We start from the raw sequence: 24,338 nt of genomic DNA, 5'->3' as shown, positions 1-24,338 counted from the left end.
TATTATGACCGAAAAACAATCATGATAATCGCTGTAATTGGGGTTTAAAAATTTTTAATCATTTTCAGCCTACTTGAGAACATGTCATTTGGTTTGTACGAACATAAACCTACTTACTTCTAGCTAAATCACAGAAGAGTTACGCAGCCATTTGTGCTTACATCCGGATCCGTCCTCTCAACGCTCTCAACTTTCGCAGTACATACGATTTTAACATTAGATCGTTGCCAACATAACACACACACACACACACACACAACCTATTTCGACATTACTACTGATCCCTGCACATTATAAATGGGAGGAGCCAGAATGATTGAGGTCAGCTGTACCCAATCATAATTCGAGTTCTTTGAATATGGAGTTTATGGACTCGTTTCCCTTGAACGTGGTGAGTCTAGATTTTGAACATTAATCATAGCAGTATTACTGTGTGACAGATTTATGTAGAACTCGATCATATAACGAGACAATGAACATTTTTGTGTAGTATGCTAAACTATGTAACGCAGCTATATGATAAATGCAGTTAATAATGTGTGTTGTAGATGTAAATTGTAGCCGTAGATGTCCCCGCCCCATGTTATTTTCGCAGCTGACTAAAATACTATGGCTGACACCATTATATAAAAAGCAATTCCAGAAGATACAGTGTGCTCATTGTTCCCGCGTGTGTCGTTAACAATACGTTTATTCATTCATTCATTAATCCTGTAGATCATGATACAATGATATAGACATTATTAAATTACAACAAGCTTAATACTAAAAAACTATATAAGATATACAACATTTTATACATTATATACTATATACTTCTGCTTATATCAGTAGCCAATATTCGAGAATTCATCGTGCAAATAGTCCTCCGTTGAGTAATAGCACCTCTGAATAAGTAACTTCTTCAATTCCCTTGTGAACTGATTTTTATTTTCTATTTCTTTTATGTTGTTATTCAATTTGTTGTAAAAGATGGGGCTATTATGTGATATTTGTAGTTCTCACGACCCTGATTGTTGATTATTGCCATTTGGCATGTTACGCCGTGTAGTCTGGTCAATCTTCAAGGTAGGAGCAACAGCAATTTCCTTCAGAACTTTAGTAACTAGTAGGACTGTACAATGTCACATCCCACAGGACAGTAATCTTTAAAATAGAATCGATTGGAATAGAATTGCATAGAATCATGGGAGTTAAACTTCCTAACCGCCAGGATCAGTCCTGGTTTACTGTGCATTCCTGTTAGGAACACTGCACCAGATGATGAAGAGAATTAGGAATATCATAACATTGTAATCGAGGTGAAAGTGAAGGAAGATTGCATGGGTTTTATTCTGATAAATTTTGTTTAAAACTGGAGGCTACCCCTAACTGTGTTGTATTTCCAGGTGTTGCTAATTGGTCTGTCTCTTAAAGGCTCATCAGCTGGAGAGACGTGCAGAAGCCCATCTGCTGCGGAAACATTTTGATGAGTCAATTCAGTGCTACCAGAAAGCTGCTGAAAAGCTGAAGGAAGCTGAACAGAGATCAAATGATGAGATGTTCCTTAGATCTGTGAAATATCAACAGGAGCGTTGTATTCAGTTGCAAAAAGTTATAAGGTAAAGTTCTGGAAGTAGATGAACCAAGTTTATAAGACTCAGGTGTTAAAAAACCCTGGATTATAATTTCTTGGTATGCATCTTGACATTTAACTTGACAGCATCACAGAAGTGTCATGGGTTTGAATCCCACTCAGGGAATGATTGGTTGACCATGTTTTTCTGTATTGTGAAATGGTAGAGACTTTGAAATGAACTGAGTTCCACACTAGTGAAACTAAATACATATCCAAAAGAATAAGTGTCTTAGATTAACTTCATGTATAACTTTTAGAAGAAAAAGACATTTGTCTTTCATGTCATGGACACATCCTGTATTAATATATTTCGATTTACAGGCTAAAATAAAAATGAATGACTAGGTGGATTTTAACAGAGACTGAAAAATGATACTGGAAACCTCCTCACCTTGTTAAGGAAACTGTTATTTTTATGTACTCCCATCAGAATGTTTCTAGGTTCATGGATAGGAAGGCTGTATTCTGCTAATAATTTACACTTTCCAGTATGAAGAAAAACCAGTACATAGCAGACAAAACCAGGCAACAGAAAATGATCCAGGTTTTGACAAAGTTGGAACAAACAAGTGACGAGCGAAACCAAGAAGCTAGTAATCTGCAGCGTAAGATATACAGGTCAGTATCTAGAATTTGTTAGTAGTTCAGGTTGCAAATACAGTAGACTCCCAGTTATCTGAAATGGATGGGAAATGAATTTCTCTGGATAATCAGTAAAAGGAATAACATATGTAACTATTTTCTTTTAATTTGCTTAGTGGGGGGGTGGAGTCCAACTGGATCCACTCTGCATGATGACCACTGATTGGCCAATTGTACCTGCCCCAGGTGATTATGATGGAGAATTTGGTGGAATGAAGATTGGCAGGGGATACCGAAGTACTCGGAGAAAACCTGCCCCAGCGCCACTTTGTCCACCACAAACCCCACTTGACCAGACCCGGGATCGAACCCAGGCTGCCGCGGTGGGAAGGAAGCGACTAACTGACGTATGTAACTAAGTTGCGAATTGGGATTTATAAAACAACACATTCATTGATAAGTGTAGTTTACTTTAACACTATTGGTAGAAACATAATGTGGTTTCTGAGAAGCTTCTGCCCTCTTTACTCATATTACATAGAAAAAGCAAACAATGAAAAATAAATTTCCTCCAATTTTGTATTTGTTCTTAAATCGTCTGTACAATACAGTCCATCAGTAATGCAACAGATTGTTCCTTTCTCATTTACTTATAATACAACATATTTCAGCCTTAGATGGCCATCCTCAGGTGTCTTAATATATCAAAATTGCTACACTGCATTAATATTTTAATGGATTTTATTTTATTAACTGCACTACCGCGTGTAAGTTCCGCATATTAACATTGTGTAGCAGTTTTGATATATCAAGACATCTGAGGCCGAAACATGTTGTGTTAAAAGTGTAAGTAGAAGAGAAAGGAACAATTTGTTGCATTATTGATGGACTGTGTGATGTTTTAATATGGCGTAATATGTTTAAATACAGATTTACAAGTATTTGCTCTTTAAAAAAAAACAATTTCATATGAAGGTATCTTTCGACATTGGACACAAGTCAACCTTCTAAATGAAGTCCTCCAAATAATGCACCTCCTGGTTGATTATGAGCCAACTATATTTAAGGCTTGTAACTTACACAAAAGCATGAACTCTCATAAGATCATTGTGTCTTCTCCATTTCAAATATCAAGGCACATCGTATCACCTTTACCCCGCAGGATACTGTTATAATACGAGAGAGATTCGGATAGTAGCCATTTATTTCAGGCAGTTTTAATGTTCATGTTTCATTTCTTAGAAGAACAGTCTGGAAATGTAGTTCTTGTTTCGCAGTCACACATTTGTAATCCCATGTTTTAAAATCCTTAAATAACAGTTTCATCAATTAAAAATTAGGAAAGCCTATTCTAAATATCCAAGTAAGAAAGTTAATTCAGAGTTCATCTGCATGCCATCCTGCAACCTGATATATCCGTTAAGTACATAGATATATGAAATTTGAAGTTTTCACTGTAGTGACTGTAAGGATCACTGTCTTCTGGGATGTAACACTGTAAACTTCTATCAGACTGATTAGTATTACCTCTCAGAAGACAGTGATCTCCATATGTTTGTAAGGTTCTTTCTGTTAACAGCATACTATTTAATACACCATACCCCAAAGGTTGCAGGATCGAATCCTGATGAGGTGCATTTTTTCAATTTACCTAATCCTTCCAGCTGCACTATGGCCCAGGGGTTGACGCAGCCTCTAACAGAAATGAGTACCAGGAATATTCTTAAGGGATAAAGCGTGGCCGGTGTGTCTGACCTCACTACCATCTCTGAGCCGATTTTCTAGAGAAAATGTGGGAACCTTGACATCTCACAACCCTATGGGCCTCCATGGCCTGTTACAGGGATACCTTTACTTATTTACTTTATATGAATTTTGAGTTTATCAGTTTTCTTAGAAATAGTTCATACAGAGCTCACTGAGATTTACTCTGTTAGAGTGCAACTTTATCTTCTGGAAGTGTTGTGTTGCAGAACAATGGAGGAAGCAGATTCACTGTTAGAGCAACTTGTCCGTCTTGGAGGAGAAAGTGATGGAGATGAGCTCGAAAGTGTAAAGAGTGATAATATTGACGGAGCATGTGGTGGCGAAGATACAGTTCAAGTGGATGCAAGTGAACCTGCCAAGTTAGAAGGGAGCAAGTGGCCTAAAGATGATCGCACAGTGATCGAGGAACTGCGCACTCTAAACCACCAGTTGCGTTCATTAGTGGTCCAATTACTAACCCAACTGGATGCTTCCTGTAAAGAAGCTGAAATGTTACGTGAACGCGTGCGTTTCCTAGAGGGAGAACGCCGTGTGAAGTCTGATGATGTGGAGGGTAGGATTTCTGTACCTGTGGTGAGAAAGAGTAGTCTTCATGTTATCACAGATTCCACAGGTGGCTCCTCACCCTTTGTGTATTCACCCTGTAGTGAACTTAGTCCCGATGTTCCAACCGACACACCACACATAGTTACGCGGGAGTTACCTGTCCTTGCACCCTTAGAAATGCCAGACTTTGACTTTGGACAATTCAAAAAGCAAACTTCTGTAGACCATTCGCCCATATCATAGCTGTAGCACACAGCAAGAATTAGATTTGGTTAAACTTTATATACTACAGTGCGGCAGTTTGTCACATTGCCCTTTTCTTGCCAAGGAAGTGCCAATTATTGCTTACTTTGAATATTTTAAAGTGACACAACTTGCTTTGTCAGGAAAAAAAAAGTATGATTCTGAGAACTGACACATTAACCATTTTCATTTATTGGACAGTGCCCCTTGCTTAAAGTGTTTTATTGCAATTTTAAAAAATAGGATTCTGAAATTAGTAATATCTCATTTTAGACTTTTCATAATTGCTATGGGCATATGTTTGGACTTCGACACAGGTTTATGGTTTTGAGACATTACATTTTTAAATAGTAGTATTCCGTTACGGAATGGAAAGTATGGGCATATGTTTGGACTTCGACACAGGTTTATGGTTTTGAGACATTACATTTTTAAATAGTAGTATTCCGTTACGGAATGGAAAGTATGGGCATATGTTTGGACTTCGACACAGGTTTATGGTTTTGAGACATTACATTTTTAAATAGTAGTATTCCGTTACGGAATGGAAAGTGACTCTTAAATGGTAAGCACCATCTAATGTTTGGAGAAACAAAAACTTAAGTGGGATACTTAGGTAGTTTTCTGACCTGCACTTTCCTGGTAGTAGATTAATTCATCGTCTGATTTACCATTTTTAGCAGTAGTGAGATTGGTACAAACCTAAAGAAGAAATTGAAAAAAATATATTGCAAAATGAGCACAGGTAGGACCCCCCAAAAAACTTCTGAAGACTTTTAAAAAGACTAAAGATTTCTTGCTTTATACACACGTAAAAAACTAAACAGGCCTAACAACAGGAATGACGGTAACAGCCTGACTACTGTTAGTTCCTCGGAACTCTAGCCGTTGTAGAGGGGTCATACCATCTCTCGTGGGGGTGGGGGAGGGCAGTCTTATCACCTTGCGTCAGTGTGGGTACTACCAGTTTGGAATGTAGCGTCTTGGAGTGTGGTCAGGTGTATAGTACGTTGTGTTGCTTGTTAATTGGTCTCCATAGGTAATGTTTTCCACTCTGGGAGTAGCTCTGAACATCACCACAGCAAGTGTACAGCTTTGTGTGCTCCACAACAGCATTTACCTTTCTGCACGGCTAAAGTTACGAGGCACCAACTATACTGTCATCATGGGAGGGCTGCCTTCTCGTTACAGTGAAGTCTTCAGTTTTCTATAGAGACCACAGATCCATAGACGAGGCACCAACTATACTGTCATCATGGGAGGGCTGCCTTCTCGTTACAGTGAAGTCTTCAGTTTTCTATAGAGACCACAGATCCATAGACTGAAAGAAAACTGATTAATCTTTACTTATTGCAGGACGTTTTTCTTCTGCGCTGGTTACACACTAACAAATGAGAGGTTACTTCTGAATGAATGAATGAATGAATTTGAGATTATTTGTAAGTGGCCAGGCCTGGTTTAAAGTATAGCCCATGTTTTCTCTGGATGGCCAGTCTCCACACAGAGGTTTGAACTTGGGCTTGCTGCTCCATCCAATAGTATTACCACCATCTAACAACCATCCTTGTCTACCAGTCTCAAAACAATGAAATTAAATTATTTTAGTCTTTGTAGAACACGAAAAATGTTCAATGTGACTGAAGGCCCCCATGGATTGTAGTGCAAGAGCCAGTGATGAGGAAAACTGAATATACTGAACAATGAGAATGATCAATGATGTGCAGTGTGCTATGTTATGTACTAAGAACAGAATACATTCACTTTTCCTCGCCAAAGGACCACCCTCTGCAAGACAAGCGTCTTTACTTGTACTCATGATTTACCAGTTTTTCTTTGTTTTAACTTTATCTAGGAAAAAATAAAATTATGAAATTTCTGGTTTCATTTTTTTTCTCTTGCTTTCACAGTTTATCACAATGCAAGGACAATCATCTTTGTTCCCCACATGAAAGATCAGTCATGATATGAAATGAGCATGCCTACAACTTTAATTCTATCATGTATGGAAAGTAATGACACATTTTGACTTGCATTCTAGTTACTACATATGCAGTTCTTAAAGTATAAAATCTAATTAAATATATTTTTATAGTCCTATTATTTCTGGAGGTAAAAAATGATATAAAGGGATAGCCAGGCTGGGAGCCCTGAGGAACTCATCGTAAGGAGAATGGAAAAGAAACCGAGGCCCTTGAAAAGGGCATTCTTCTTAGTCCAGTTGGTTCACTCAGGACTCATAGCTTGGCTGTTCCTGTCTCTATTCCATACCACCACCTTCCATGTTCAGGATATTTTTCTATGAAGATGGACGCAGTATATTCTTCTGAAACTTCAGTAATCTTTACAGTCACTGCCATCAGCACCTCAAACCTCACATAACTCTGACATTGGAGGAACTGTTACATCTGCGCTCAAGAATGTCTTCAAACTGTGAAGAAAAATGCCAAGGTTGCTGAAACATTTTTATTGACTATTAAAATTACACGTTAACAAAAATATAACACATTTCTGTGATCATAACATTTTATTTAAGAAATAAAATCTTTTACAAAATAAATCTGAACTGGAAAACAGTGCAAAATATAAATGGATCAAGCAGTGCTAAAACAATATGCAGACACATTATAAATTATTATTATTATGGAAAATACATCTTACATAGGGGAAAACTTTCTCTCTGGTTGTTGTGGGCTGGCTGACCTCTATGTTCCATTCCTTCCCTCCTCCCATGTACCAAGAACCCTTCACTTGCTGACCTCTTAAGCTGCTAACATCTATGGTCCTGATAGCACCAACAACATTCGCTTCCTTCGTGTTGAATATTCTGATGGCAAATTATTCACTCTTTGTGTTTATGGAATAAAGAAAAGTGCATGCAACATAAATATACAGTTCTGTCTCCTGAGAAGTACATATTAATTACAGATGTAAAAGAACGAACTTGACGTGCTACTGTACGATTCATGAAGATGGTCCCTAAGCAGTCAAGTGGCTGTTATCAAATATATTTTTAACATCACTGTGAGTCACTGTTAATTCTATTATAATACATCACTTGGCTTTCATCTCTTGAACACTGCAATGGGTTACATTTGTGCCTGCATCATGAAAAAAATATTTTTAATTGATCACTTTTAAAAGTTACATAATTTTGCCATTGTTTTGTATTGGTGTGAAATATGGACTCTTAATTTGAAGGAAGAACATGTAGTACAAGTGTCTGAAAACAAAGGGCTCAGGAAGACATTTCAACCTAAGGAAAACGAATTGGGAAATGGGTCACCGGGTCAACTAATCTGTATTAATTATACAATTTCTGTTATTCACTTGCAATAAGAAAGGTCATAATGTACAGTCAATTACAATATTTAAATATCGTGGCATGTAGACCTGTTGCTAAGCAGTGTCTGTACAGTGGCCTGCAAACAAGAGGAATGGTATTTTCTGCATGATCTGCTAAGCAACAATTGAACAGCAACAGAGGAATAGTGTTTTCTATGTGGTCTGTGCCAAGATGATATAAGCAGGATAACTAGTGAGAGTTAGTGAAATGGAGTGAGTGGGTTGGTTGGAGGACTGCTGTTCAGTTGTGAGCTGTTACTGTTAGACACTGGTAGCTGAGTCACAGGGATAGTTCAGGAAAGGGGAATGTCAGCCATTGGAAGTCGTTACCAGAAAAGTGGTGAAGACACAGCAGCATGAGAAGACTTAAGTGTGTGCTGTGGTGAATGAGCAATAGGGCTAGAGTTACTTGTAGTTACGAGTTGTAATTATAAGTATTCAATAAATCCAATTACAAACCCAAACCCCATCTATAGTCATACACATTAATAGTTGGTGTTAGACACTTGTAATAACATCTATTCCGATAAAACTTTATAAGCAATATGCAATGAACTGCTCTCCCCTCTCTTTCATACGATTCTGACAATGTACAGTAAATTAAAAAATTATGAAAAGATATGTTTTAAAAATATGTTGCTATGGTCTGAGACATTCAATCAGATCTACATTAAATACCAGTATTCTACTTCATCTTGTTATTGTCATCTCTCTGCTACACATTTTAAAGCACATACCCTGAATACTGAGAAGTGACTAACAATATGTTTGAAACTGCAATGCAGCACCATTACTGTTTCACACTGCACCTTGCAGCTAACTGATGACTCCCCCTACCTAAATAATGAGGTTATTATCACAGGTTCATTGCCAGTCAGTGGATGTTGGGGCATCCTCAGTTGGTGATGGGTCAGGGGCTGTATGGTGGGGGCGGAGTGATGCTCTCAAGAGGAGTGTCCGCACCTCTTGGACCACTCCCCATAACAGAGAATGTCTCGATACCATCCCAGTCATCTATGAGGGGGCGCCGCTGTATCTCCTCAATGGGAGAGTGGTATTGTAGCAGATTGCAAGCTGTTGCACACACAGCAACTGCACCTGAATAACAAATCACATGGAACACTAAAATTAAGAAGAAATACAAGGGTTGGAACTTTAATAGTGGCAACACTGCTGTAGAGACGCCATGTAACAGAACCAAATAATGTCGCTTATACCACACCTGAGTTACACATACTTACCTTACCTCAGAGCAAATAGACTCTCCCTTCCCACATCACGTGCATGCACAGTGGCAAGAAGAACAGAGCCTCGTGTTAGCTGGCGGTGTAATGTAGTGTTGTCACGATGTTTTTGAAACAGGAACAACAGAGTTGAATAAAGACTGAATGTGCCAGAGGCCGTACAGCACGAAAGTGTCATCAAGATCTTCAAGAGGCTTGCGGGGAATCTGCATTGCCTTACAGAACAGTGGCAAGGTGGGTAAAAGCCTTCAACGAGGGATGCCAAAATGTGGCAGACATGCGTCGGCCAGGTCATCCTAGTGTCAGTGAAGAAGTGTATGCTCTTTCCACTTTACTGGAGAGTGATTGATGCCATACAATTCGTGAGCTGGCCTGAGAGACAGGATTAGCGCATACGACTGTGCTTCATATTCTGAAGGGATGCCTGGGCATGAGAAAAACTGCATCACGACGGGTTCTGCATGGTTTGATGGAAATGCAGAAATGGCTACAATACAACACAGCTCGTAACCACTTGGAGCGCCATGAGCGCGATGGAAAGGCTTTCTTACACCGTATCATTATGCTGGATGAGACATGGGCCAAATTGTATGAGCCACAAATGAATGGCGTCATTACGGATCACCACGAAAATCAAAAGTTCGTCAGAACCCCAGCAATGTGAAAGTTAGGGTGATTCTCATACAAGACTGTGATGGTGTTATCTTAACACATACCATTCCCCGACAGCAGACCGTCAATGCGCAGTATTACTGTTCAATTTTGGAACAACCTGCGAGCAGCATTGAGATAGAAGCGGCGACACTTTCTGCAGAACCCACCCATCATTTTGCAGGACAATGCTTGGCCGCATGCAGTGCAAGGTGTGGCTGATTTGTTTGATCAATGGGGCTGGGAAGTGCTGTACCATCCACCATACAACCTGGACTTAAGACCTTGTGACTTCAACTTGATTCCTAAGATGAAGAAACTACTTTGTGGCATTCGCTTCAGAACTGTTCCAGAGATTCTTCAGGCAGTAGACCGCTCCATTCAAACTATTAACACAACAGCCGCTGCTAAAGGTATCCTACGACTTCCACATCGCTGGCAACGGGTTGCACACAATGCTGGTCACTACACTGAAGGACAGTAAAACTTTGAAACATACATCTATTTTGTATCAGTTGTAAATAATTAGTTGCCACTATTAAAGTTCCAACCCTCGTATATATTCCTATCATGGTCAGTTTTATGTTCATTCAGTAATTTTTTCCTTTCTCTTTGAGAGGGGAAACATAATTCTCTATCATTTATCAAACCATCATTCTTCTGAATCCACACTACCTTCAAAGTGTGTATAAGGAATTTATGGTTTATAATAATTGGTGCACACACATAAGAATTTATTTAATTTGAAATGATTGGCAAAAAAATATGCAGACCAGAACAAATATTTCAAAAATAAGTAATAAAAACGACAAAGTACACTACATATAAAACTATGTGTGTGTGTGTGCGGGCGTGCATGTGTGTGTGCGTGCGTGCATGTGTGTGTGGGGGGGGGGGCGCTCAGAACTAAAATCAGCAAAAACTTATAATATGAAATAAATGTAATGTGAATACAAATCAATTGAAAAATGTTTCAGTACTCAGAAGGTTTGCAATGAAATCAGATGGATAATTTCTGGAACTGCTTGTTATTATTTAGCTCAATAACTGTTACTGTGATGTCCCCCTTCCCCTGTAATGGTGACAGTACTTCTGTATGGATACGAAACATGATCTCTTACTTAAAGGGAACATAAATCATTACACTGTTTCCCATGTTCCCAGGACATTACTCTGACCTAACAGGGAATTACTGGAACAACGAGCCATCCAGTGTAACAAATTCAATAGAACAGATCACATTAGATGTATGACCTTACATGTTTCAGCCCCCTGCAGCCATCCTCAGAAGCAGGGCAATAAACGAAACATGGAAGGCTATACATCACATTTGATTTACTCTATTAAATTTGTTACAGTGGATGGTATTTTATTCCAATAATTACTAGAGCTGTAGCTGTAAAGATGTCACATATAAGAAAGAAGTGAAGAATTTGGTGGTTTATACAGATAACAGGGTATTCTTAGGAAAGTAACACCCATATGGGGTGGGCGTGTAGCCAGGATCAGGGACCCCAAGGAATGTATAAAAAATTATGAGAAAACCTCCATTTATTGCAGATCATGCACATCAAGGAGAGCCACCATGTTCAAATTTGGCAATCCATATTCTGTCTTGTTAGTACGTACCCAACTATACAGAAAACTGTATTTCAGAGCTAACATAAACTGAGAGCACATCATTAAATATGTGCCCATTATTTTAATATCTTAAGAGGATTTAAAATACCAGATGTTATCAAAATCTATTCACCCAGGGAGCTATCACTAAAAAAAAACTCCGTGGTTTTAGTCCGCAAGCGAACTATACTGATCAAGGAACTGCTGCTTGTCAGCAAAGTTAGTGCCAACTTTAGTGAATAGAGAGTGTCATGTAGTCAACAAAACGAATCCCCACGGTCGTTAATTTCGGTTTTCTAGACTGTAGCTGCTATTTCCTTGAAATAGCTCCTCAATTATCCTCACAAGGCTGAGTGAACCCTGTTCCAGACCCACTACTTCTCAGAAAATCTGGTAGCCCCAGGAATCGAACCCAGGCCTCTGGATCTGTAGCTAGGAACTCTACCCACTAGACTACATAGGACTATCACTGTATACATAAACACAGATAACATACAGAGACCAATCATCCAAGACATTCATTTCTACAAGAACATGAGAAAAGAACACTGATGTGCCTTATTACTTCCTATTAACATATTTTCAGAAATGATCACTAAATTTAAATGTAAATCAGAGGTAGTCTATATGTTCATCAGAGGGGCCGCGCCATATCACAAGTGGTTAGTTGCTGGCTTCCCACCGCGGCAGCCCGGGTTCGATCCCGGGTATGGTCAAATGGGATTTGTGGTGGACAAAGTGGCGCTGGGGCAGGTTTTCTCCAAGTACTTCGGTTTCCACTGCCAATCTTCATTCCACCAATTGCTCCACAATCACCCTCACCTATCATCTGGGGCTGGTACAATAGGCCAGAAGTGGCCGCAGTTCAAGAGACTTAGTCCCACCCCACTAGCAATAAAAAATAAAACAAAATAATGATGTTCATCAGAGATTAAATAATAATTAATGACTACTATAAAAACTAAAGTTTTAATAATAACTCTTTTACCATACAGTCGTAATGAAATAATATCACAATATTCAGCAATGAAGAAACACAAAATACATGTTTCACAAAGCTCTTCTAAATATATGTTTTTCATGCAAATAATGATACCTCATGATAGAGAGACTACTGTTGTCAGATCTCCCTACTGGTAGAATTAGTACCACTTGCATCCGGTGCTCTGTGAGTACACTGTGTTACTGTAACCTCATGCAGCACTACTGACACTGTATTGTAGACACTCCTATCCCTACCATCCATGAGAATTCTTTGGCCAGCAAAATTAATGTAACAGTAATTCCCTCATTATCATATTCCATGCCTCAACAATTCCAGCAGTGGCTATAAACATATGCTTATAATAAGAATCATTTTGAATCAAATTCCTACCTGCTGCAGTTATTGTGTAACAACCATATTCATAATAAACTTGTATTCCTGACACCTCAATTAGTTTTGTGACATCATAACAAACACCAATGATGGCTATCACCCACAGAACTGTAAAATAAAAATTAACTGTATCAGAAAAGAACATTTTGTGTCAAGCAAACTTACTGCTTTACCAGTATCACAGTTATAAAACTATCATTCTACTGTTATGATTATGAATATATGTTAAATGGAAATCTACAGCACAAGAGGGTTTCACTAAGCAGGTCTGCTTATGCTTCTACCTTTTTTTCAGGATGTGACTAGTTCAAAATTTAGCTGGGGCATCCACCAGTCTAAGGTTTTCCATGCCCTTCTCAGTCCCTCCACACAAATGGAAAGACAGTACCTAAAATTATGGGACAACCACTTCCTTACTGATCCTTTCCAATTGTTATCCAGTCACCTGATGATTCAGTCTGTATTACTGACAGCACTGTTAAATGAGGTACTAATATATGCTACAAAAAGAAAAAGGTTTCTATAAAAATCTGCATGGAAAGGTTAACACACAAAATGTTTCAAGTCAAAATTTGTAAACATGCATACAGCTTTTCACAGAATCGTGTTATGATGGTTCACCACATCACTCTCAAAGGAAGGAACAAATACAAATTCCAAAATTCAAAATGTACTGATCCCCATGCTATGACTGTGGCTGTGATGTGATGTGTCTTAATGAGCGAAATTATATACAAACATTTTCGGGAACAGCTACTCATAAGAGATATGTCTACAATTTTAATCGTTTCTTGCATCCTGTTGTGTGTTTAATTAATAGTAGAGTGAATTTACCGACTACACAACACGTTTTTATTATTACATGTTTCGACCTCAAGAGGTCATCCTCAGGTGTATGAACAGGGCTGTATAATTACACACTGTCACATTCACTTTTCATTCATTCGACCCTGTATCTTATCCAGATTTACGCTCACTAATATATCGAGTTCTTTTATAAAACACAGGTTAAAATTATTACTCTAATTTACTTGTTAAAAGTTCGTGAATCGAAGTTCAATTCATGTCACTGGTTACACTTTCACTTGTTTGATTTGTTCACATTGGACGGAGTGATTTATAATTTGCTTTCACTTGTTGTTTACAGTCTCTTTTTACTTACGCTCACAACTGTGTCTAGTTCTTTTTTAACTAGTTTAATTATTATTATTATTATTATTGGTTACAAGTTTGTGAATTAAAGTTCAACTTATGTTATTGGTTGCACTTTCACTTGTTTGTGGGGTCTCGCTGTACTTCCGCATTCTCTGATGCTGCTGGATCTGTTACGATCGTTGTTGTGATGGGTACTACAGTTGGACCCTTGTTTAATTACTTCCTCAATTCGTTTAAAACATTAGCATACAATGCCATCAGCCCAGTTTTTTCTTCTGGATATTTGTATTTTAAATGACATTCACATTTCAATACATCAGAAGGGGTAGGACTGTTTTCATTTTATTAATCCACTATGTTATGAGGAGACAGACTTACCTGTAAATATACTTGGAATTGAATTCCTCTGTATAACTTTCATGGCTTTTTTTGTGGGACCCACAATATCCAAGAAAAATCCAACAAGAGAACATATCATTGCCATGAAACATAATATAATTATGACACGCATCAAGCTGGCAATCTCTGGTGTAACGCACTGAAGAGCTGAAAATTGAACAAAGAACTCAGCAATACATGCAAAAAGGTACAGTTCTCTTATGTTATAATGGTCTCTGGCCTATATGAGAGGGAAGTACTGGTAGTGAGATAAGGAAAGGTAATGACAGCATGCCTGTAGACCTGAAAGAACATTTGCCATGAGTTTTACAGGTGTATCAAACAGGATTCTTAATATTATGTGACTGACTACTACCTCTTACTTGGTTCTGCACAAGTCCTTACAGTTTATGCAGCACATTAAGAACCTAATCTCCTGACTTATAACACCACGTGGTACAACACAAGTAAATATAAAGGGTAGCCTACCTTCATGATACCAAATCCGTTTTCCATATATCACAGAGAACAGTTCTACATGCAACAGACTAGCTACTTATCCCAGATATAGGGTAGGAAACTTGACTTACTTCCACTTGGTGAGTGGTATTGAATTGGTAAAGGAGATGAGGACACTTCTCTTGCATGGAACTGCAGATCTGTTTGCCTCGTACCAGTATCAAAATATCCAAAACTAAAGAACTGGTAGACAGCTAGATGTGGTGCACAATGACCACCTTTCAAACGGAACCATCCAAGTTGCGCCAACGATGTGCATGTCAATGCTATTGTTGCCATGTGAAAGAATGCAGCGACAAAGTTCCTTTCTTGTTCCTTTGGGACATGCCAACGTTGACGGGGAAAATGAGTAGGGTTATACATTATTTTAATTAATCTGAAACATAACAAACGAATGAGCTGATGTCAATATGAATTGGCTTAGCCACCCACACAGATTCAGTAATAACACAGCCACAACATCCGACTGTATGATATTCAGATATCTCCGTAATAATGTCAATAGAGACAAGTTTGCTCTAAACAATGACTATCATGATTTATTAACTAGATTCAAACTTGACTATTTCCACATCTCATGGAACTTGTTTCTGTACAGATCTATGGAAATGAAATAAATGAATGAATGAATGAACACCAAAAAAAACTACAAACACTTATTCTCGTAAATCTGAGCATACGAAAATACAACGTACCAGTTACTTTGACATTTATTTACTTGGTTCTGTTCACGGAGAATAAAACATACATGTCTTCTCCACCAAGTGTTCAATTTACACGTCCTAATCATGCAGTATTGTTACATTCACTTTACTAGAGCTCATTCGTGGTGCGAAATATTGTTTTTTACTTATAATTAAAAAAATATACTTTCCAATTTCCTGCAGGGTCTCCTCCACTTACACGAGCATATTCATAATCAATGCAGCTAACATGATAATCAGAAATTCAGCTAAATGGGTAAGCAGCAGAGATTGTGCTTTTAAAACATGACTTTTATCCCACATTTTCTAGATCTTTCTTAAAAAGCTAACAGTTACTCACCTGATCAAGAAATCCTCAGTCATTTATGGAACTTCCAATCATTACCGTATTTATTTAACTGGCCCAAATCATACGCTAATTAGCTGCAAATTAATTACATTAACCTATGGTCCTATGTATTGTGACACCACATAGCCTTGATAGAGCTTACCGACCGTTACCGACCTTTCAGATTTTTTAGATGAAACCGGTGCCTAAATCATCAGGCATATCTATCCAGAAGTTAGAGGAATGTGTTGTCCTCAACCACTTCTCGCAACCTACAACCTGCAATCACAGTCAAAATCTGCATTTACGTAAAAATCTCAAATCCCTGCTGTAAATTTAAATAAACTATAATATTTTAAGGTATTGCTGTAGTAATAGGCTCGATTGTGTTTGTGGTCATGACGCTACTGTATCTTTTACGTCATTTAAAGAAAGCCTGATTTAGAACATCAAGCGCAAGAACATTTACACGAATACATCGCTGCCATCGCTGATCGCTACGTACAGGGAGATTTCATTGCACTGTGAGAACTTCTACTCGTTCTACTCTGACTAGCTGGCAGCAGTGCAAACAGTGAACGTTTGCAGCGTCTGCGGTTAGTAACATTTGAGTCAGATTTGTAGTGTGTGGTTTGGTGAATGAATGAATGAATGAATGAAAAGAAGGGAGTTTTGCGTAGGTAATGTGAGGCGTGTGAGGTAAGTGCATTTTGTGTTCAGTCACTTGTATAGGTCTGGGATTTCTCGTTTTGCCAAAAAAAAATAATAAGTTTCCATAATATAATTTTACAGTTCCATTCAAGTCGTTTCCTTTTCTTTACAGAATGAAGTGTATGATAACTCGCATGGTGTATATCCATTGATTTTCATTTAAGATAATTCTGTAATTAAGTAGAGGAGAATGGTGCACAGCAGGTCACCTTCTCCCTCAGCTTCAAGACGGCGACGTAGCAAATCCCGTGAAAGAGAACCGAGAGATCGCGATCGTGATAGGGATCGTGACAGGAGGAGGAGGCGCTCAGGGGAGAGGAATCGAAGGAGGAGGTTGGTAATGATGAATATTATACCCTGGTTGCACCGACTGTATTGTTGTGTTATATTCTGTATCGTCTTCTGTGACTCTTTCAAAATCAGATCGGTTCACAAACCATAATCTAAACCCAAACTTGTCATTGCATGCATTGTAAGTGGCTGTCAGAAATGGTAACATATCCCAAGCTATGCGTTTCTGAAGTTGTTCATTCCTTTAAAATGAAAGCTTTATCATTTCCCTACAGATGCATTTCTGTTGAGCATGGCATCTATCACATATAATACTGGGAAGGTTTAAAATGATGTGCTTATTGTGATAGACAGGTAATGTACCTTATATAACTTATCTCTTGTAGATACTGCTTGATCTTGCCATCTGCTCTAACAACATTTTAGTGGCACAGTATAATGTTGTTTAAAACAAAGTAAAGTTAATTTTAGCAAACTGAACAAAAATAGCCCTGACTACTGTGGTTGCCAGTGACTGCTACTTCTGCGTGCTCCACAGTTTGCCTTTCATACAAGACAGGATTAATCTAGTCTTAGTCAAAGCCATGTGTGGGAATTGGATGGCATTGAGGGAATCTGTGCCTTTGAAAAAGTAAGGAATAATTAGCACATAGGGAAAGTAGCTGAGCAGGAGTAAGGTACAATGTAAAAAAAAAGAAAGGCAATGCTATCCCTGTAACAGGCCATGAAGGCCTGGTACTTATTTCTCTTAGAGGCTGAGTCCACACAAGGTCAATAGTGTGGCCAGGATTTAAAAATCTGGTAACCTCATTGGGAATTGAACCTGCAACCTTCCCACTTGCAGCATACTGCCTCAACCAACTACACTACTGTGTGCCCCAACTGAGCTGGGTTTCAGAGGAATACGTACAGGTGTGACTAAAATATGGAGACAGACATTGGGCACGAGTTCCACGTACCGAAAGGAAAAAGATATCCACATCAGTGTATGTTCAGAAACATTTGTAACCGTACGTCCCTTGCCAAAATTATTTAACTAAGGGCATTAACAACTGATGCATTGTTTAATACTATGAGAGACGCTCCATCGACGAGATACCATCCTGGGACCGTCTAGTTGTAATTCAGCGACTGTCCTCCTTAGGCTAAGGGTGCCACTATTGTCCCTGATGTTGCCAGTTTACTCCCAGTACCATAAACCCATGAACTGACTGTGTGCGAGACCAGCCAGGAGGGGTCTTGCGTGCCTTGAAGACCTAACAAAAGTTACGGGCTTCTCGAAAAATACGAATGTAGGTCAGATGCCGGGCTCGACCCTTGGCTTTCTCTTTTTATGTTTCTATTTTTTCGTGTTTTTTAGGCCAACTGGGGGACTGGTAAAGAGAGGGCAGTCGGCTATAGGGAGCGGAGGAGGACAGTAGTTGAATGGTAGATATAGAAGAAATACGTGTTTAACTGTAGGGTAGTGAGTAGGGCGGATGGAGCGGCTAACTTGAAGGACTATGCAAAGATTAACAGTTGAATTGAATTTTAAATTAAAAGTACGATATTCAATGTTCTGGAGATCCCGGATTTATTTACCCCGAAGTGTGTTCCACTCCTATCTCCGAAGCACCCGTATCCTGTGATTAAGAACTCAAGCTCGAGTGACAGTCGTGGCAGCTGCACGTCGGCGGACGGCTACACATTTAATTTGTGAGTTATGACTGAAACAATGCTGTATGGGCAGGAATTGTTAGTGATTGTTAGGTAGACCTGCACATTTTGCCACTTCAGCTTGTAGGCAACCATTACCGATATTTCCTCGTGCATTATCTGACAGAACTACTACTGGAAGATGCACCACTGACATTCAGAGCACTTCACCATTACATTTTGGATGCCTGTCAGACTATCTGCATCTACCCGGGCATCTTTGAATGGATGTGTCATTCCACAATGTCAATTCGAGGTGTGCATTGAATCTCATGAAGACATTTTGAGCACTTATTGTAAGTGTATTCTCTCAGCTATAACTCACAAATGTTTCTGGACATGTTGATAAAAAGGTAAAGTCCATGTGCTTAACTATGAGTATTTAAGCACTACGCCACCAAGGCTCATGGGAACTGGACGTATAGATCCACATTTTCTTGACATCAGCACTAGTTGGAGGTGAGTCAGATAGCTTTACATTACCCAATACGTGTTGATATGTGGAACCTGTGCTCAAAGTTTGTATGCACCTTGCAGTTACACCCGTATATATACATAGTTCCTTTAATGGAGATGTAAATTTTATATTATGTTGTGATTCCATTTGGGTATATTATCAGAATGGTTTGGCCATCTATGACATGGTACTTTCAGTTAAAATTGCTCAGTTGATCAGACTTATTACGGCATGCAGATCATATATTTTTCCATCATTCTACCAGCACAAGAATGTTAGAAACACGTATCCCCATAACACAAAGATATGAAATCCCTCTTCCATACTTACAAATTTAAGTAATGCATATATGAAAACTGATTGATCTTTCAGAGTCAGGCAACACCTTTTGTAAGGGTGATTTCAGTCAGTGTGGATAATGAAAATCATTGGAGAGTATAATTGTATTGATGGATTCTCATTAAGGTTTTTTTTCCTTGGCACTACAGCCCCAGCAGGCCTAGGCCTACCTCCATGAATTTCTCTGTTCACCATTAAAGGTTTATCATACTTAAAAGAGCAGCATTTTTACAAACTTAGCTCCTTGTTCACGTCACCTTTCAAAATAAACATCTGTAATACCTCATCACATCAGATGCTGTAGTGGCAAGTAAATTCTCCTACCTGGTACCTGAATGCTGTCACGTGCCCCCGGTCAAATTACAGAATGTAGTTCTCTTCACTAGTTTATATTACATGTATTGTTGCACAACTGAACAAGTTGTAATACATATCTAATGCAAATCTTGTGGGAATGCAGGCATCGCCGATCTCGTTCGTGGTCTCGCTCACGATCACGTTCTGACTCCAGAGGCCGGGACAAGAGTTCCAAGTCAAAGGTTCAACTTGCAGAAAGACCTCCTATTACTGGTATGTATATTACATTAGTGGAGTCAGTATAGTGACTGGATGGTTGGGGTTCACTTCCTGGTGGAGGCAAGAGATTTTATTCTACAACACAGCATACAGACAAGTCCTAGCCTCCTCTCCAATGCGTACCAGGAGATAAAGTGGCTGGGGCATGAAGGTGATCACCCACCTCTGAGAATGTTGGAGATATACCTCTTCTCCCCCATACATCATCACAGTGTGGGGCTAAATTAAGTGGGCACAGAAACAACTTTACCTTTTTATGGGGATCTAAAAGAAGAGAGAATTTGTGAGTATGAATCTTATTTTTCAGATTCAAGGCTGGTGAGTGAAAATACCAGAAAGATTTTGGAACTAAAAAGTTTAGGCGAATTACTGTAACTGCACTGAGAGTCAATCACCCATTTGTGATCACAAAACTCAGAAGTTTTATTACACATAAATGTGAAGATAACAGTTTCACAGATTCTGCCTGTTCCAATCTTATATGAAGTCACCTCAATCACGCTTGATGCGACAACCCACCAGAATCTTGATGTATGTATTCTGTAAAACCTTGCGTTTATGGTGATCCATTATAAGTTGTTTTTGTGATTTTTATGTCAGTGTTTATCATATTTAAAATACTGATCACAGAGTGATTATTTCAAGGGCCTCTTTTTGTAATTCATCAGTCTCAAGTATGATTGCAAGCCAGTAAAGTAAAAGTATGTGAATAAATGGCAGCTTCCTCCAAAATTTGGCTGTAGTACTTCTGCCACCTCACAAGTTTGTGCAGCCACCATATTGTTATTACTCACTTTTAGGAAATTAATTGTTGCTTCCAGTAGTGTAACATTTGGACAAACGCTGTGAAAAGCAGTCAGTGGCTTCAAAAGTTGAAGGGGGTACTGATGCACACAAGCCTACACTTATCCTTAACAAAGAAAGGATGCTAATAAAAATGAAGTTCATAAAGCAGGAGAAATAAAGCCATTGAATTTGTATCACTGTTGAGTCTAAACCTTTTCCAAAAAGTCTACGGATTCCCGTCTGTCCTGTTTAGGATCCTTACATTTGTTCCCTTGCCAGATGATGACTGCCACTAGGCAACAGCCTGTAACAGAGGAACAGTGTTTTCTGTTCGGTCCATGCCAAGATGTTATAAGCAGGACAGCTGGTTGTGAGTTAATCACTCGGTGAACTGCTGCTGGTAGATAAGGCCAAGGATAGTTTGGGAACTTAAAGAAAGGGGAATGTCCAACACTGGAGGCCAGAGAACTGTAAAGTGTAGTCACACATTGTATCAAAGAGTTCATCAATCCAAAACCCATCTATAGTCGCACTCCATAAAATTGTGACAGCTTACCACTTTTTTGTCTGACATGTAATTTATATACATCTTTATGTCTATTTTTATTTTAGATGCCGATTTAGAAGGGAAGAGTCCTGATGAACAAGAAATGATGAAGCTTATGGGTTTCTGTGCTTTTGATACTACAAAGGGAAAGAAAGTATCTGGAAATGAAGTAGGCACAGTTCACGTCATTCTGAAGCGCAAGTACCGCCAGTACATGAACCGGAAGGGTGGTTTCAATAGACCACTGGACTTTGTGGCTTAAAATGGAATTCATTCTGTGCTGTCCAAGACTTGAGATGGAGGTTGTCAGTTCTGCATACAAAACAAGTGTCTTGTATAAATAAGCTGAAGACTTGACGAACATTTTCAATGAACTGAACTTACTGTATTGCAAATTAACTGTTTCAAGTCTCATCACATAATATCCAACCTCAGGTTTCAGTTTATTAATTTTCTTGTAGCATTTCATCTGTTATTGTTCCATTTTCTTTACAGATAGCAATTAAATAATTTCTTTTGTATCAGTATTACAGTGAATGTATATTACAAAAAAAAATGATGCTAGAATTAGAATTTCTTGAGAATATAATGTTCCAAATAAAAAATATACACAAGCCTTTCTTCATCACACATTATGTTCCCTCCTATTTCAATCTTGTTGATAACACTATAAATCACAAACATATAACTTTTTTTCTCTATTTCATACAAGAATGAATAGGGTCGACAAGTCTGAAATATTTTGTGTTCCACAACACCATTTCCTGACATTGAAAACAGTGGAGTACAATTAATATTCATACAAAATTTACAAGTGATTTATGTTTTTTAAAATTTCTACAGAGATATAGTTATTTTTTGAAATGATGTGATGCAATTGTTAAGTCTATAAAAGTCTGGGTGAGTGAACCTAAGAAGTATGCAATGAATGGAATCTTTTGCCTTGTGGCAGTGCCAAAGTCATGTTAAAATAGAAACATACATGGGCAATGGCATGCTTGCATACTTGATTAAATCGGAGAAAAGTAACATATAATACAGTATCTAAAACTCTTACCACCTCTACTGAAAACATTTCTAAAAATTATGAAACTATATATAGATCAACTTTTAAATTACATAATATCAAAAAATTAAAACATGGGTTTGTCACATACACTTCATCATGTATAGTTTATACAAAATGGCTGAATTTAATCGGAATATTATGATCTGTAACTGTGAAAGTTAAAAATATAATTATCTGAAAGCTAAATTTTCCCATTTGGGTTTTAAATGCCAATTTCTCGTCTATCTTCTCGCCGTTATATAATTAGTCCTTCCTGAATATTTTATACCCAGTTCCATGCAATGTCTGTATCACACTTTCTCACTTCACCTGTCCAGGAAGCCTGAGATTTCTTTACAATTCTATTCCTCCAAAAAGCTTCACTTTTCCTTATGCATTTTGTTTTAAATATCTAATTATTCACTAATAACACTATTGATCTAAAACTGTCACTCCATAAAAGATACCGTGAACACTGACTGCATACATAGCAACATAAAGGGAAGGCTGTTCCAGTTGTGTTGCGAACGAGCAAATATGTAAAACCAATGGCAGCAAGTAAACTGACATAATAAACATTACAAATTCACAGAGTAATCCGATGGACCTCGTACCCACAGTTTATTTCTGCACCAATATCGAAAGCCCACAATAGAAAGAAGGAGCACTACTCAATTTGCAAGCTCCTTTATAACGGTAGAAAGATAATGCACCCAATTATTTGTGCACCAGAGAATAATTAAACTACATTTGTTCCTCAAGCATATTAGCGTGCCAACAATCATGTCCTGCACACCAGCAAATTGCAGAAACCATCCAAGCACGATAGGTAACATCTGAAATGCTACTGTCCTACGTCTGCTGTTGGAAAATGTAATAAAAAGCATCGTAGGCTCAACTCCATGTACATATAGTAATAATAGTTGTAAGTTATAATCGCTTCTTTTTGATATTTTTAATCACCTCCTTTCTTGAATTTTGCACATACTTTTTCTTCTTCGCTTTCTTGGTCTGTACAGAGCTATATTATATATCTATTGTTTAAAAATAAAAACAATTTAAGAAGCAGCGAGCAATAATTCATGTAGCAATGACGGAGGCTTGCTGCGTCATCGTGCCCACACTGCAGCAAGCAGACATGGACGTAATGGATGTGTGCGTATGGCACAATAGCAACACACACCACACACCAGCCCGTTTCGTCCAACTGAATGCTAAGACCTGTCAAATGGCAGTAGTTCATTCTTTTGAAAGATTGTGGGAGGTGGTCACTTTATTTTTCCCATGCTTCATTTTACATGGCAGTACCTGAAACAAAATTAAATTATATGAGTACTATTACTTTGTACAAAGTATTAAATTTATAGTTGCAGATACACCAAAAACCCATGTTTATGGTCTCTTTGGGAAGAAGTGGTTATGAACAGCGAGGGAAACATCTCATAGGGCACCAATCTAATGTTGAAATTACTAACTCTGGACTTGAATCTTAAATGAGAAAAACCTCAAATCGAGAAACATTAATAGAAGGTCAACTGTAACAGCTGCAGTAATAATCACAGAACAAAAATTAATTGAACTGTCCAGTATTACGCTTCCCTCTTGTTCAATTCATTTCTACATCCACATGCTTGACAATCAGGCCAACACCTAGCCTGTCAGAGACCCTGCTGTCAGTTTTGAATAAGACAGACACATAATGTGGCAGATAAGTACCAATGTCACAGGGGAACCTGTTACTTCCATTTTCAGGACTATCCCATGCTGATTTCATAACATATTTTAGCATCCCGGTCTTCCTGTATACAGGAAG

At 38.3% G+C, this 24,338-nt stretch overlaps 4 protein-coding genes across 19 annotated transcripts in view; 2 read left to right on the top strand and 2 right to left on the bottom strand.

The window, feature by feature from the left end:
- Positions 1-249: 249 nt before the first annotated feature.
- On the top strand, positions 250-6,632 carry LOC111869827 (nuclear receptor-binding factor 2). Of its 4 annotated transcripts, none has more exons than XM_023861626.2 (4): positions 250-391; positions 1,417-1,601; positions 2,108-2,236; positions 4,174-6,632. In XM_023861626.2, the coding sequence occupies exons 1-4, from the start codon at positions 359-361 to the stop codon at positions 4,754-4,756; spliced, it is 930 nt and encodes a 309-aa protein (XP_023717394.1). In that variant the 5' UTR covers positions 250-358; the 3' UTR covers positions 4,757-6,632. The 4 variants fall into 4 exon arrangements, with proteins under 4 accessions (XP_023717394.1, XP_023717397.1, XP_023717396.1 ...); XM_023861629.2 differs by having other exon boundaries at positions 264-391; positions 1,389-1,601; XM_023861628.2 differs by lacking the exon at positions 250-391 and adding an exon at positions 430-537.
- LOC111869828 (transmembrane protein 127) lies at positions 5,415-16,559 on the bottom strand. Of its 4 annotated transcripts, none has more exons than XR_002843743.2 (6): positions 16,253-16,559; positions 15,115-15,419; positions 14,525-14,692; positions 12,989-13,099; positions 8,936-9,196; positions 5,415-7,184 (listed from the first exon to the last, which is right to left on the bottom strand). XR_002843743.2 is itself a non-coding variant. In XM_023861630.1 (5 exons), exons 1-5 carry the CDS (start codon positions 16,108-16,110, stop codon positions 9,009-9,011), a joined length of 795 nt encoding a protein of 264 aa, XP_023717398.1. In that variant the 5' UTR covers positions 16,111-16,245; the 3' UTR covers positions 7,206-9,008. The 4 variants fall into 4 exon arrangements, 1 of the variants encoding a protein (XP_023717398.1); XR_002843741.2 differs by lacking the exon at positions 16,253-16,559 and adding an exon at positions 16,088-16,245; XR_002843742.2 differs by lacking the exon at positions 16,253-16,559 and adding an exon at positions 15,739-15,974.
- Positions 16,560-16,658: 99 nt separating this feature from the next.
- Positions 16,659-22,502, top strand: LOC111869829 (U4/U6.U5 small nuclear ribonucleoprotein 27 kDa protein). Its single transcript, XM_023861632.1, has 4 exons — positions 16,659-16,774; positions 16,899-17,119; positions 20,029-20,138; positions 21,543-22,502. Exons 2-4 carry the CDS (start codon positions 16,977-16,979, stop codon positions 21,737-21,739), a joined length of 450 nt encoding a protein of 149 aa, XP_023717400.1. The 5' UTR covers positions 16,659-16,774; positions 16,899-16,976; the 3' UTR covers positions 21,740-22,502.
- The window catches only part of LOC111869826 (protein hu-li tai shao), a 159,252-nt gene continuing 156,815 nt past the window's right edge, over positions 21,902-24,338 (bottom strand). For all 10 annotated transcript variants that reach the window (XM_023861618.2, XM_023861615.2, XM_023861623.2 and 7 more), the window contains one exon: positions 21,902-23,833. The gene's annotated coding sequence lies outside the window, so the exon portion shown is untranslated. The remainder of the gene's footprint in view (positions 23,834-24,338) is intronic.

Source organism: Cryptotermes secundus, unplaced genomic scaffold (assembly GCF_002891405.2).
Source record: "Cryptotermes secundus unplaced genomic scaffold, Csec_1.0 scaffold286, whole genome shotgun sequence".
NCBI lineage: Eukaryota > Metazoa > Arthropoda > Insecta > Blattodea > Kalotermitidae > Cryptotermes > Cryptotermes secundus.
Note: the sequence above shows the minus strand (reverse complement) of the source record. Positions and strands in the feature narration are given on the sequence as shown.

What these genes read in the sequence shown, in the direction of transcription:
- LOC111869827 (XM_023861626.2), top strand. Translation starts at nt 359, where the DNA reads ATGGAGTTTATGGACTCGTTTCCCTTGAACGTG. An exon ending in ACTCGTTTCCCTTGAACGTG is followed by an intron (nt 392 to 1,416) that starts GTGAGTCTAGAT and finishes TGTCTCTTAAAG; the next exon opens with GCTCATCAGCTGGAGAGACG. An exon ending in CTGCAGCGTAAGATATACAG is followed by an intron (nt 2,237 to 4,173) that starts GTCAGTATCTAG and finishes GTTGTGTTGCAG; the next exon opens with AACAATGGAGGAAGCAGATT.
- LOC111869828 (XM_023861630.1), bottom strand. Translation starts at nt 16,110, where the DNA reads ATGACTGAGGATTTCTTGATCAG. An exon ending in ATACCACTCACCAAGTGGAA is followed by an intron (nt 14,693 to 15,114) that starts GTAAGTCAAGTT and finishes TTCAATTTTCAG; the next exon opens with CTCTTCAGTGCGTTACACCA. An exon ending in AATTCCAAGTATATTTACAG is followed by an intron (nt 13,100 to 14,524) that starts GTAAGTCTGTCT and finishes TTTATTTTACAG; the next exon opens with TTCTGTGGGTGATAGCCATC.
- LOC111869829 (XM_023861632.1), top strand. Translation starts at nt 16,977, where the DNA reads ATGGTGCACAGCAGGTCACCTTCTCCCTCAGCTTCAAGACGGCGACGT. An exon ending in GAGAGGAATCGAAGGAGGAG is followed by an intron (nt 17,120 to 20,028) that starts GTTGGTAATGAT and finishes GTGGGAATGCAG; the next exon opens with GCATCGCCGATCTCGTTCGT. An exon ending in AGAAAGACCTCCTATTACTG is followed by an intron (nt 20,139 to 21,542) that starts GTATGTATATTA and finishes TTTTTATTTTAG; the next exon opens with ATGCCGATTTAGAAGGGAAG.